The sequence below is a fragment of the Gracilinanus agilis genome, chromosome 4 (genome assembly GCF_016433145.1).
Source record: "Gracilinanus agilis isolate LMUSP501 chromosome 4, AgileGrace, whole genome shotgun sequence".
NCBI lineage: Eukaryota > Metazoa > Chordata > Mammalia > Didelphimorphia > Didelphidae > Gracilinanus > Gracilinanus agilis.
This window is the reverse complement of record NC_058133.1, coordinates 343,929,202-343,942,920: the sequence shown is the minus strand read 5'-3', so window position 1 is coordinate 343,942,920 and position 13,719 is coordinate 343,929,202. Positions and strand designations below refer to the sequence as shown.

General features: G+C 34.4%; 1 protein-coding gene across 1 annotated transcript in view; it reads left to right on the top strand.

Annotated features, from left to right (window-relative positions):
- MMS22L (MMS22 like, DNA repair protein) overlaps positions 1–13,719 on the top strand; it is a 155,232-nt gene that overhangs the window by 38,532 nt on the left and 102,981 nt on the right. The window contains exon 10 of the mRNA XM_044674364.1: positions 10,486–10,548. Coding sequence (XP_044530299.1) covers positions 10,486–10,548 — 63 coding nt within the window. The remainder of the gene's footprint in view (positions 1–10,485; positions 10,549–13,719) is intronic.

Here is a 13,719-nt window from a genome sequence, read left to right as displayed (position 1 = left end):
TTTGTTAGGGATTTTGTTCTAGGCTTGCCAACCACTTAGCTGTGTAACTACAAGAAAATCAACTAATCTCTCTGGACTTTAGTCTTCTAATATGCAGAATGAAGGAATTGGACTAGATCATCAGTGAGGCCTCTTCAGTTTTTTTTACATGCTGTGCCAGTAATACTGCTAGCCACTTGGAAGCGTTAAGTACTTAAAATGGAAGGCACTGGCATTCTAAGAGGAAGAGGTTGTCAAGGCACATAGTGAACACCCTAATAGTGGCAGCCAAGGGCTCTGATAAAGTCATAGGTCTAAAGAGGACAAGGAGTTCCCTGTTGCTGAGGGATGAGTTTGAGACCCTCAGCCTTTGTTTTGATAGCTTGAGTCACAGCCCCATGTTCATCGGGATACTGAGGTGACTGCTGAGGGCCTTGTCCTAAGCTTGGTCATCAATGCATGGATCTGGGATGGGGAAGGCCTTCTTGTTGAATCTCAAGGCCTTGTTTTTGTCGAATTATAGTGTTTGCAATTAAAATAATGGTAAACAGAGGTAACAGAGTTCTGAGCATGAACAATTTATTATCAAGGCTAGCAGTTGCCAATAAATGGATCCAAGGCTTCTCAGTATCCAAGGACCACTCTAATAGTCTGGCAGTTCTTTTATAGTCATAAAAGGGTAATAAAACAACCAGGGTACACTAGTTGCAAGTCAAAAGATCAAAGTCATAAGATCTATAGTAATCTGGGTGTGATCAGGTCACAAAGGGTCTCCCTGGGGCAGCAATATGAGTGTTGTTGAGTAATGATTGGAAGAATCATGCTGTTTACACAACTTTGGAAAACATCAACTTGAGTTTACTGGAAGTCAGCATTTCATAGAGTAGGCTTGACCCTTCTCTTGAGAATGTTTCCCCAAAAATGGATGGTGAGTGAAATGACAAGAATGAAGACTACATGAGTAAGGGATTTAAGCTCACTGTGGGCCAATGACTAAGACTTAACAAAATGGAGGAGATGATCCATTTTAATATCATTAGAGCATGGCGCTTCTCAGGATAGCAGTCTAGTTGCGGTTGATGGGTCCCTGTTCGGAAACTTGATCCATGAAGCAGAAGGAGGGGGTCCAGGGGCTCTCCCACTGGGGCATGTGGGCCAGTTGCCTGACTCACTCACATTCCAGGATTGTTGCAAGGAAGTAGCAGTGATATTGCCTCTTTTTCCCTGTCCATGGAGGCACAAACACTTCTCAATTAGTGGTTAATGGACTAAAGGTACCTGTGACTCTCTGTTGGCTTTGTTGTCCATCTACTTGGCTTATTTGGATCTTGGCAAGAAGAGATGACTTTTTTTTTTTTAATTAAAAACCCTTACCTCTTGTCTTAGTATAATAAGAATTGGTTCCAAGAGAGAAGAGCAAAAAGGGCTAGGCAAACAAGGTTAAGCGACTTGCCTAGGATCATATAACTAAGAATTGTCTGAGGCCAGATTTGAACCCAGGATTTCCCATCTCAAGGGGAATCACTTGTCTGCTGAATCACCTGGCTGTCCCTAGAAGGGATCACTTTTAAGAGCCACAGCTGGAGGTTTCTTAGAAGTTCACTGACCCTTTACCCCTGACAGTTGATGGGTAGACTGCAGTGGTGCTAGAAGTAGTCTGCACAGTAACAGGGAGGCCCATTTGAAGAAAAGGGGGAAGAATGGCAGACTCCAGAGGAGACCATCCAAGAGTTCAAGTGATTCCTGACAGACAAAGAAGGACTCTCAGGACAGTGAAGAGTGGAAGACAGTCATACAGTCCAGAGATGGTCAGTGATTGCTCTACCAACTGGTGGTTTCAGAATGGCTTTGCATAGGGTTTTTATGGGTTGTTCTCCCAGTTAATCTTCCAGATTGTAGGTGGGCTTTCCTCTTTACCTCAAAATGAGAAAAGGCCATTTACACCTGAGCATCTGAGCCTTCAATCCTAGGGTGATGAAGGATGGTCAGTGTCCTTGATTTGTGGCCACCTTGGCAGTGGCCTTTGTGATCAGGATGGTAGCTTATCAGAATAATGTTAGGTGAAGCCAGTGCATGGACATTTTAGCAAAGTAGCTAATATATTTGTTTAGCAACTTAAAACTGCTTCATAAGCCAGAGTTACAAGTTAGGACACAAATATTGAGATAAAGTTTAGAAGATGTTAGAAACTTATCCAGTTTTTAAAGAATCATACAAAGAGACATTTTTGGTATACTTAAATTGCTTTTAAGATAATCCAATTTGATAAAAAAAATTTTTTTGGTCAGTACAAGCATTCTTTAATAGAAAAATCCCAAATATCTTATAAACCTATAAATGGGTTATTATTTTGAGATCTCTTTAAAATAGGGGTTAGGGAATTTTTAAGCAATATTTTGATGGTTTTTATAATGAAAAGAATCAGAGAAAAATGTTTAGTATTGGTCAAGGCCTCTTGTGAGGATTTATAGAAAGATATGAATAAGAATCTCATAAGACGAGAAGATGCAGAACTGTGTTCTATAGGTAGGTGGTACAGTGGATAGAGCACGGGATTTGGAGTTATGATAGTATGAATTCAAATTTTGCCTTAGATACTCTTTAGCTATTTGACCCTTGACAAGGCCCTTAACTTATAGACTAAATTTTTTCATCTCTAAAATGAGGATAATAATAGCATCTACCTTAATGGATTGTTGCAAGGATTAAACAAATTCAAGTCCTTTGCAAACCTTAAAGTTCTCTATAAAGGCATTATTGTTATTATTACATCTATAAAAACATCTTGGTTTTAGATGAACTATATAATTCCTCTTAGTTTTGTTCTACCAGCTACTTACAAAGGTAGATATAGTTTAAAAAAAATCTTTTGTCTGTGGTCATTCTGCTTATGTCTCTTCCATTTAGTTAGCTGTCTATTAAATTCTGTAATGAAAATTTTTATTTCATATCCCCAACTCCTTAAAAGAGAGAGATATCAGGAGTACTTAAGGCAGTTAATTTGTACTTTTCACTTTGACTCTTATGGAACAATTTTTGATAGTTTTGTTTGTTTTCTTTAGCAGAATTCTTTCTTCTGAAAAGGCGAGCCACTGGGTAACAGGAAGGATTATTCTTTGACTTTGAGAGTTAGTTTATGATTGTTCATTTGCAAGTTTGGAGACTGTATAAGCTAAAAACATGCTAGCTGTCATCTGTCTGTCTCTATTTGTCTATCTGTCTATCTAAACTGTCTCTCTCTCTCTCTCTCTCTCTCTCTCTCTCTCTCTCTCTCTCTCTCTCCCCATCTCTCACACTCTCTTTCTCTTTGTCTCTTCCCGTCTCTCACACTCTCTCTCTGTCTCTCTCTGACACACTCTATTTCTCTCTCTCTCTCTCTCTCTCTCTCTCTCTCTCTCTCTCTCTATCTATCTATCTATCTATCTATCTATCTATTTATATCTCTCTCTGACTCTCTCTCGCATCTAGACCTATCATTTCATTGGCGAAGGGATCTCCTAGTGAAGAAATTCAAATCTTCCTACCATTTCAGACCAATGGTTCTACAATCTATAGTCTTAGAAAACTGCCTGAGATAAGCATGTCACAGTCTGGATTTGAATGCAGATCTTTCTGACTTTTGAGTTGCTCTGTCATTATGATATGATGCCTCACATTTTTTCCTTTACATTCCCTCCCGTTTTTGAAAATCAGGATACTTGCCCACTTCTAGGCCTGCACTTTCTCCAGGACAGGTAACTAATAGAGGTTCAGGATTTGCTCCTCCAAGTTCTTTCAATACAATAAAATATAGTTTGTCTTAGCTAAGTGATTTTAGGCCACCAAGAACATTTTGGAAAATGAAATAATACATATGAAGTACTTTATAAATCTTAAAGCATTATATAAATTATCCTCAGTTACTTAGTTAGCAAACATTTATTAAGCATTTATTATGTGCTGAGCACTGTACTGAGGATGCAAAGACTGGCAAAAACAGTCCCTGCCTTTAAGGAACTCACATTCTAGTGGGGGAAACAACATGTTAGGCACAGACAAGACATTTAAAAAGTATATGGAAGTAATCTAAAAGGGAAAGCAGGACCAAGAAGGGCCTCCTATAGAAGAAAGAATTTAAGAGGTAGGGGTGAGGGGGCAAAGCATTCCAGGTATGGGCATAGCCCAGAGTTGAAAGGTGGAGTGTCTCATGAAAGCAACAAAAAGAAGGTTCATGGGGACAAGTTATCTCATATTTTGATTCCCAGGCAACCATTTTTTGTTCTATTTTTCTAGTCTGAAAATTATTCTCCTTGGTAGAGAATATAGAAACAAGATAGGGACTAAAGCAAATTTTACTTATCTCTATTATTGCTGGTAATTTTCCCATCAACTCCAATCCCCTTCATCCCTTGATCTTCATTGCTTCTAGCATAAATGGGGGGAAAAGTCACTTTTTCTAATGTCTTCTGAATTTATTGAAAACCTCAGCTCTTCTGGTCTTTAACTTTCCTTCTGACCTTGTTCTTATCTGATCATGGGATTTAGAGCTGGAAAGACTTTTAAGACATCATCTTTAATTCAGGGATTCTTAAACATTTTTGCATTTCACAACCTTTTTGGCAGTCTGGCTAATCCTGTAGACTTCTCAGAATAATATTTTTAAATGCATAAAATAAAATACCTAGGATTACAAAGGAAGCCAGTCATAGTCAAATTGTTTATTTATCAATTTAAAAAAAAGTCAAATTCACAGATTCTGGGTAAAGAACCCAGGCATGCTCTAATCTAATCTTTTGTCATTTTACAGATAAGTAAATTGTCTTAGGTAGATGAAGTGATTTGCCCAAAATCACACAGATAGTCAATGACACTATGTAATAGAACTAGGATTTAAACCCATGTCCTCTGACTCCAGATCTCTCATTTCTTTCTGAATTTACTCCTCTTTTGTACATCTTTAGTTATATGCCTTCCATCTATTGTATGAGAGGGTAAGGGAGAACAGCTGATATTGCTCTACAAAGCTATTTCTGTATCAGTTTATGAGAAGATTTAAATGACTTTCTTCCTGAATAAATAAGGAAAGTCAGTTACTTAGGTTTTGATAATTATCATAATAGCTAGAACTTATATAGCTCTATAAAGTTTGCAAAGCACTTTACAAATATTATCTTATTTGATCCTCATGATCACCTCCTTGGACAAAGTTTCTTTTATCACAGATGAAAAAACTGAAGTAGAGGTTCATTGACTTGCTCAGTGTCACCCAGCTAGTAACTGTTTAGAACTGAATTTAGACTTAGGTCTTCCTGACTCCAGGCCTAGCCTTCTGTCTACTATACCACCTACTTTTTAGTTAACTGTGTGCAATGTGCAAAGCACTCCAATCCTGATGATGATTATGATAATATTTAGCATTTATATGCAGTGCTTTGAGATTTGCAAAGCATTTAAAAATATTATGTCACTGATTTCTGAACATAGTCCTGGGAGGTAGATCCTGTGTTATTGTCATTTTACAGAAGAGGAAACTGAGGCACACACAGAGAGATTAAGTGACTTTCCCAGTAAATAGGTAGTATATGTGTGAGGACTGATTTGAACTCGAGTATTCCTGATTTCAGGTCCATCAGTATATCCACTACATCTAGGTGTTAAAGACATAGAAGACAATCTTCTGATGCACCATTTGAAGAAAGAGTAACTTTTAAGTGACCAGGATACCATTTATTTAATTTTCTGTTAAATAGTGAGTAATAACTCCAGATGTGCTTTTTGATGGGGAGAATTGCCTGTTTTTGGCATCATTATTAATACTATTAATAGTATGAATAATTTATTCTGATTCAGCAATTGGCTAGGTCCTAATCTTTTATGTTCCTGAATTTGCTCTTAAATTTCACAGGGAAACCTAGTGTGGAAACCATTTTTTCCCCCTAACAAATAATGACATTTATTTAGTTATCCAAATACTAAGTCTATTTTTCTCAATTTTTTAATAAAGTTTCAAAACTTTTTATAACTTTAATCGAAAAATCCCTACCTTTGTTAGGTGGAAGATATTCTGTCTTTTTAATTGCAGTGTTTTTGAATTTATTTTTCCCTAGAGTTGTTTTCTCCTTTCCTACCTTATGTTTCTCTTTACTTTCTTCATCATATTTTTCCCTTTTTATGCCCAGAGTTTTAAATTAGTTCTGATTCCCTGTTCTTTAGTTTCATTACTGTCATCATCATCATTGTTAATGTTAAAGTAATAATTATTGTTAATAGGCATTACTATTCTACCTTATATTTGTTTAGTACTTTTAACCTTTTCAAAATGGTTTCACATAAATTACCATTTCTACCTTTTGTCCCCTAAGCATTTTTTTGAAATAGAACAGATTCTTTTATACCCATTTGGTAGTTTCAAAAGGAGGTGGCCATAGTAGGGTGGAAAGGGTAAGGGATTTGAACTAGGAGGAGCTGGGTCTGAGTCTGGTATTTTCTCTTCCTATATAATGTTGGGAAAGTAATTTTACTTCTAAAGGCCTCAGTTTCTTCATCTGTAAAATGAGAGGAGTTGACCTCTTAGTTTTTTTTCCTGGCTTATGATCTTCTGATTCTTTAAAAAGTCAAAGTGGAAGATTTTCCTTTAATGCCATTGAATCTAAATATTAGGTTAAGAGTGTTAAAAGTCAGACAGAATATGACAGAATTTCCTCTTTTATATTTAGTAGAAGCAGACATATCTTAGTCCATTCTTTCAAAGAGATTAGCTTGGGTCTTGGAGATAATTGGCTCATTTTGTTATCAGTATCTTGAAAATTCTTCAAATTCTATTTTTTATGGATTTAACACGTTCAAGTATAAAAAGGAAATGATTATACAGTAAACATTCTTTATGCTACTAAACAGTAATCTGGTGGAAGGAGGATGATATGAAGTAATAATGGTTATTCATATATTCTTCAGGGGAAAAAAATGCCTCTGGTCTTGTTTCATCCATAGAGGTGTTTCAATTTTTTAATGTGGACTGCTTTGCCCTAGAGGTTAATGTGAAATCTTTACATTCTAAATAGGTTTTCAGCTGTGGTTAGTTATTTTTTTATTTTATAAGTTCCCATAACTTGGACATTTCCTATATATAGATTGAAACCAGAAAACTGTAGCCAATTTCTCAGTATAAGAATATAAGGAAACTTTGGTGTCTCATTCCTCATACTTCAGGTTTTAGATTTATCATACATTTCTGTTTAATGCTTCTCTCTTCTCTTAACCCAGACCCAGAGCATGTTATCCTCTCAAAATCCTGCTCATCTATTTTAAAACCAAATGGAGTGTAAAGAGGAAAATTCTCCACTTTTGAACATTGCAGGGGTCAGTTTTAACGCTGCTTTCTCTGTCCAGACCACAGAGAGAATTATTCAGGGCTAGGTGATATTCTTCTTGGAAATGTCTGAAATGAGTACTGGATAAAAGATGCAAAATGTAACCCTGAAAGGAGAGTAGAGCCATTCTCCCATATAGACTAGAAATGGAGGGCAAGGGAAGATCCATTTTATTTTCCTGGTAGAGATACAACTTATGCAAGACCTTAAGTGTGTTTCTCAGTTGTAGCTTTTATAGCAGTACAAAAACATCACTTCAAGTGGGCGGTTCCATAATAATTTTATACCACTTGGAAACCAGTTAGTCATAATTTTACATGTAGAACAAATACTATTGCTATGGGAAACTGAGTTAAAACTGCCCCCTCATTCCTTTTCCCTAAAAAAGAGAATTTATAGCTGATATTTTTTCTGTCCTTTATACATATTCTGTTTTGCAGTGACCCAGATGCTAGCTTCTTGGGATTAGAATGATACTTAGCTGTTTTGAATGTTAGCTTCTACACATCATCTGTCTGTTTTTGCTAGACAAGATGTTTGTATTACATCTGCAGAGTTCTAATTAGTGGAATAATGCAGCTTGGGGGAGGCATTAGAAATTTTATCAGTAAATATTGTACAAATGGAATAGAAGCATTTAACTAAGACTCAGTTCCTGGTCTACAAATTCTACTCAGTTAAATTATGAACTGTGCCATCCTTGTTTGTTATATACCCTATGCCATTGCCATCTCGTATTTTTCTTTGTAAAAATGTTGTTTATTGTCTGATAACTGATAGGGCTTTTATTATTTCAGTGCACAAATACATTTTTCAAAATTTAACATTTCTTCTTGGCTAAAATAAATACCCAAATTAAGCCACAACAGTCTTACCTGCTAAAGGTTTATGTGAAATGTATTTTTAAAAAAGTAATAATTAACTTAAGTCAGCCACGTAAATGAACATGGGCCTCACTATTTTTGCTTTTTCTCTTTATGTCCAATGTATAATTCTTGCTCCCATACTCTGTAAGTACAGAAAGCTAATGTCTCGAATCTTGCTTTAGTTTGAGTTGGTCAGAAGCAACCTACTTTTGTCTTATGAACAAATGATCTAGAAATCTCAGCTTTTTAGACTATAACCAAAAACCAAGAAGTAAGCATGCACACTTAAGAAAAAAAGACCTATGAGCAGTTAAATATATTTCACAAAGTCCTTACAATGTAGCACACTTTACTGAGGAGAATCACCCATCCTCTCAGCCTATTTATTCCTATTTTAAACACACCTTTGACAAGCTTGAATGTCTTAATTTCTCAGCTCACAGTAGACCAGCAACAGCAGTTTAGAAGGGGGAAAATCTTGAGATCTCTTTATCATCTCTGATAATCTGATAAGGACAGTTTAGTTGATAAGGAAATAACTACAGGATGTGGGAGTTGTCTTTTAGCTCCTACTTCCAGCTGTGGCTCCAGGAGCATGGCGTTTATCATATATGTTTCAAGACTCAATTCACACAAAAGAACCCCCCTGAAACTTTGCAGATGCGCAGAAGTTACAAATTATGTCATATTAAAACACAAAAAGTCTCATTGGCTTCAGAACAGACCAAGGCCAAGGCTGAATTTTGACTGGGTTCTTATCAGATAGCCAAGTTGGGGAGTATTTTTCTCAGGGTTGAATTGCCCCTGCTAAGGTTTTGGCCTTGGCTATACCAGGCAGCAGCATTCCTGGTCAAAGGGGAACAGTGTTAACCCTTTAAATTCTGGTTTGCTAGGAACTTAAAGCTTTTCAATAAGGCCACAATATTTTTCAACAAGAAATCATAAGGATCACAAAAGGGGTCAAAAGAGGAGTCTCAGATTTTTATCTGTTCTCTTACTGGCTTCCCACAGGCAAAGCTTTGGGAGACAGTCGTAATATCAGAAGACAAGAAGTCTTCTAATAGTAAGTGAGCAGAAAGAAAAACTTAAAAACAGACTCCACTTCAAAAAGAACAATAGTCTCTTCTACTTGAGTATATCCTGGTTCTATAGCATAGCATAGTAATTAATGTTTATATCAGTGACCATAAGTCATCAAGAAATGACTGAATTATATTTATTGTCTCCTATTTAAGAATCCAAGAATGCAGATAGTAATATATTCATACAGATGTTTCACATTTTAGAGAGATTCTATCATAGACAGATTCTTCACATTTAACTGAAACAAATTTTGCTTGTAAAAGGGCACATCTTTGTCCAACTTCTAATCAGGTTTTACGTGTAGTCTAACTAGTCCATATCGTAAATAAATAATGGCTGAAATTTTCATTGGTTCAGTGCCTCATTTAAGGTGAATTGGATTTTGGCGTTTCAGTTAAAGCAAAGAATAATTCTGTTCCTTGCCTCCTTTGTCTTCTGTTTTAGTAAACTTTTGTTCTTTTCACCTCGAAGAAATTAAGATAGAGGCATTAAATATGCATATAAACATCTTTATCATTGGTTGTGTCCCAGGTCTGTTTCTTCTTTTAGTAAGTGAGACTGTCACAACATTTAATTACAAATAACCAGTATTAAAATCCAACCATTGTAAACTGTTTAGTGCCTTGAGGTGTGTGGCATGTACCAGATTAAACAAACTTTTTAGTTGACTGACTGCAATTTCATGTAGCAATTTCATTGATGTGAATCAATCATGAAGTTTTTGTCTGATCCAAATCCAAGTGTGGAAAGATCTAGTTGTTTTTAGAAAAATACAGATCATTTTGAGAGAGCAGTTTTTCAGCCAATGCAATTGTATAGTTAGCTATTGGAAATTTTCATATATACATTCAAATTTGACATTAGCAAAGATCAAAATAGTTTTTTGTTATTAGAAAGATTAAATAAAATTAAAATAAATAACATAATTCCTAATTCCTTACTCAGTTAAGGATATGATTTTATTTTAGAATAAAGTCTCAGATGGTTAGTAATTTTTTCTTCCCTTTGATTCTGTCATATACAAATATGACATGATAGGTGAAAATATCAGATACACATAGGAATGTTTCTTCCATTGGTGTTGTACTGAGTTCTGTGATGATATAAATCTTTTAAAAAATAATAATTTGCTTTCCCTGCCTTAGTTTTAAAAATATGTACTATTAGAAACAGTGATTTGTGTAAAGTTTGGTTTTTTTTCTTTCCAGAAACAAATGAATTCGAATTGGGATTTTGTAGAGGAATTGCTGAAAAAGTCAACAAATGTTCAGGTGTGTATATTCAATAGCATGAAAAATGTTGGCATATTAAATTTTTGAACATCACATGGCATACATGCAGAAGAAAATACAAAACAAAGCCAACTTTTGGTTATTATAATTGAGGCATACAGATGTTCTTGATTTTTTTGTTTGTTTTTGCCAAAGTGAAGCTGGTGCTTATGAGATTAGTAACTACCCTTTAAAGATTTTTATTCTTGACACTAAGTTGTCAGATAAAGGATAAAGATAATTATCCCAGTTGGCTATTTTGACAAGATATATTCAAAATAAGGACTAGATGCTAAGAAACTGTAAGCCGTACATTGAATGTGTGGATATCAAGTCTAGGAGACATGATGGGCAAAGATAGTGGCATTGAAAATTCAGCTATATCCTCATCACAGCAGGAAGGTGACTTGCCTTGCTGAGCAATTTGTCTTACAGGCTTGAATCATACTCTTACTGATAAGGTTCTAGTTTCTGAGCACTCATTTCATACCTTATCATTTTTCTTTCTGCAGAGCTGTTAATGCAGTGCTTCATGGCCCAGAGGTCAGACTTGACCTCCTTTTAAAGTGGTTTTAAATATGCTGTTCATCACATTTTTAAATATGTTGCATTGTAGCTCTGTAAATTTGTTCTGAAGTTTTGTGGTATAATTTATGTTTTGTATAATGTCTTTGAAAAAATTAAAGAAATGAATGTTGTTTTTCATTTGTGTAAGAAATTGTTTAGCCACTAAGAAATAAAGACTTAAAAATCTCTGAGAGAATTAAAGCAGAAATGTGGTAGTTTAGGCTGTTTTCAACCACTACTTTGAAAATCCAAGTCTGTGAAACTCAGCTTAATATCTTATTTTGAGACTTTGAGGAACCCTCTTGTATTGTGTACATAAATTCTTTTAAAAATTAATATTTCACCAGATGAATATATAAGTATATTTAGTTGTAGCACAGATTTATTAATTATGTAGGTGAGAGCTTGGATGGAATATTAAAGAATCCTCTACTTGGAAGGAAAGAAATACTGCCTTTTTTTTTTTTTTACAATTTTCCTGCAGGTTTTGTTACTGACTTGTTACAAGTTTTTGTTTTTAAAAATGCTACTTTTATTTTATCATATGTATATATTCTCATAGCTTCCCATTACCTTCCCCCCAATTTTTTTCCAGTTTATAACATCTTGATTTTGAACATTTAAAATTCCCCTTATGTACTAATCTAGTTTTTAGCTTTAATTTTAAGACTTTGGGGAATTATTGGCATGTGATCATTGTGTCATTTAGATAAACAAGTAAGCAAGTTTCCTTACTGATGGCTCAAGGGATCTTTTTTGTGGTATTTGTTCTTTTGTTTTTAATATAGAAAGGCTTTCATTTAAAACCAAAGGAAAGGTTTTTTTTCATAAAATTAGATTTTATCATTACTTTGTTGGGACATATAGAGACAATAGATGAGGACTACTTTAAGATTATTTGTTTTGGTCCTTTAAGTAGTATGGGTTTTCCAAGTATTTCTGTAGAAATTTTGAAATAGGTAGAAACAAATATACTGGTGAGGAATAAAAATCTAAACATATTATATGTGACAGTATGTAGTCATCCCTGCCTTATAGCAATAGTATTATTTTACTAAGATTGTAAATCACTTTCTATCAGTCTTAGTGATTTATTATTATTATTTCCCTTTAGAATATGACTAAGTGTTGCGTTTTTTTTTTCCTAAGGAAAGGCACTACTATATCGACCATGAAAAAAAGATTTTCCTCAGTTGGAATGTCTAATAATATAATAAAGCTTTTATTGACACTGCTGGATTTTACTTTTATAATACTATATTTTTTCTAGTGGTGAGAGTTAGAGATGGTTTTGTAGTATACTGTGTAATTCCTATTTGTGGATATAAGGATAAGTTAGATTTTTTTTTTTTTAGGATAACTTAAACAGTATATATTTCTTTATGAAACTAGAGCCAGCACAAAGCAAGATTTTTTACTCATTCAAACTGTGTAATATCTTCCATTTCCTAATATTTAGGAAGATTAAGCCCCTTTCACCAATACTATCTCAATTTTATCATGCCTTGCATTGTGTCAAATCATATTCCATAAGTAATATAGAACAACTTGCTGGTGTTCTCGAAACCAATTTTGTGGGTTCAGTAGGTGGTCATAAAGAATAAATAATATGTTTAGATAGAAGTATCATTTTGATTATATCTGTTTTTCTCCCCACTGAGATAAATTAAAATCTGACCGCCCTCATGTTCTGACTTGATCTCCAACAGTGAAACAGTCCATTTATAGTCTTAAAAAAAAACAGCCAAAATGTACAATAGTCTTAAGATAAAGTTGATAGGATCTTGAAAGCAATATTAATTAAGCAAACAATATTTTCCAAATCATTCTTTTTCAAATCAGAGAGGTACTGACTTTTATGGAGGATCAGTGATAGACTGTGTATCATTGGATTTTACTCACCAAAGTAAAGATGAAAAAAGTACTATTTTTAAGCTTTGTGAAAAAAAAACCCTAAAATAATCAGCTGTATAGAGAATGATGTGGGGGAAAAAGAATTACATTGTGTGCTGCATCAACCATAAAAATCATAATTTTTATTATTTACAAAATAGAACCTTTTTACAAAAAAGAACCTTTAAATTTTTATTGTTTTGATTTTTATTTTCTTCCTTAAGTTCACTGAAACAAAGTACATAATTTTATAGGCAATTAGCAAGAGTTTTACAGAAGGGGTTATCAAGCTCACCCCCTTGCCTCAAAAAAGGGACATGCCATGATGAATGACTGCTGTTCCTATTTTTAATTTCTGGGAGAAGAGAAGACTCCTCAAATTTTTTTGGTAAAAACAATTATAACTAATATGTACAGGTAATAAATGTAAAAAGAAGGATTTAAATTCAGGTTTTTCTGATTCTAGAAATAATACTCTTTCTGTGATATTAAGAACTGGAGATACTATTCAGAATTGAATTTAATTTGTGAGAGTGTAGAAGATACATTATGGAGGCAAAATAGTTGATGGAAAGAATGAATTTGGGATCTGAGTTCTTTTGCTCCATTCCCGATCTTGGTTAAGTCACTTAATATCAGTTTCCTTCTCTAAAAGTAAAAGATTGAATTTACATGGCCTTCCTTTTCTTAATCCATGATTCTGAAACAGAC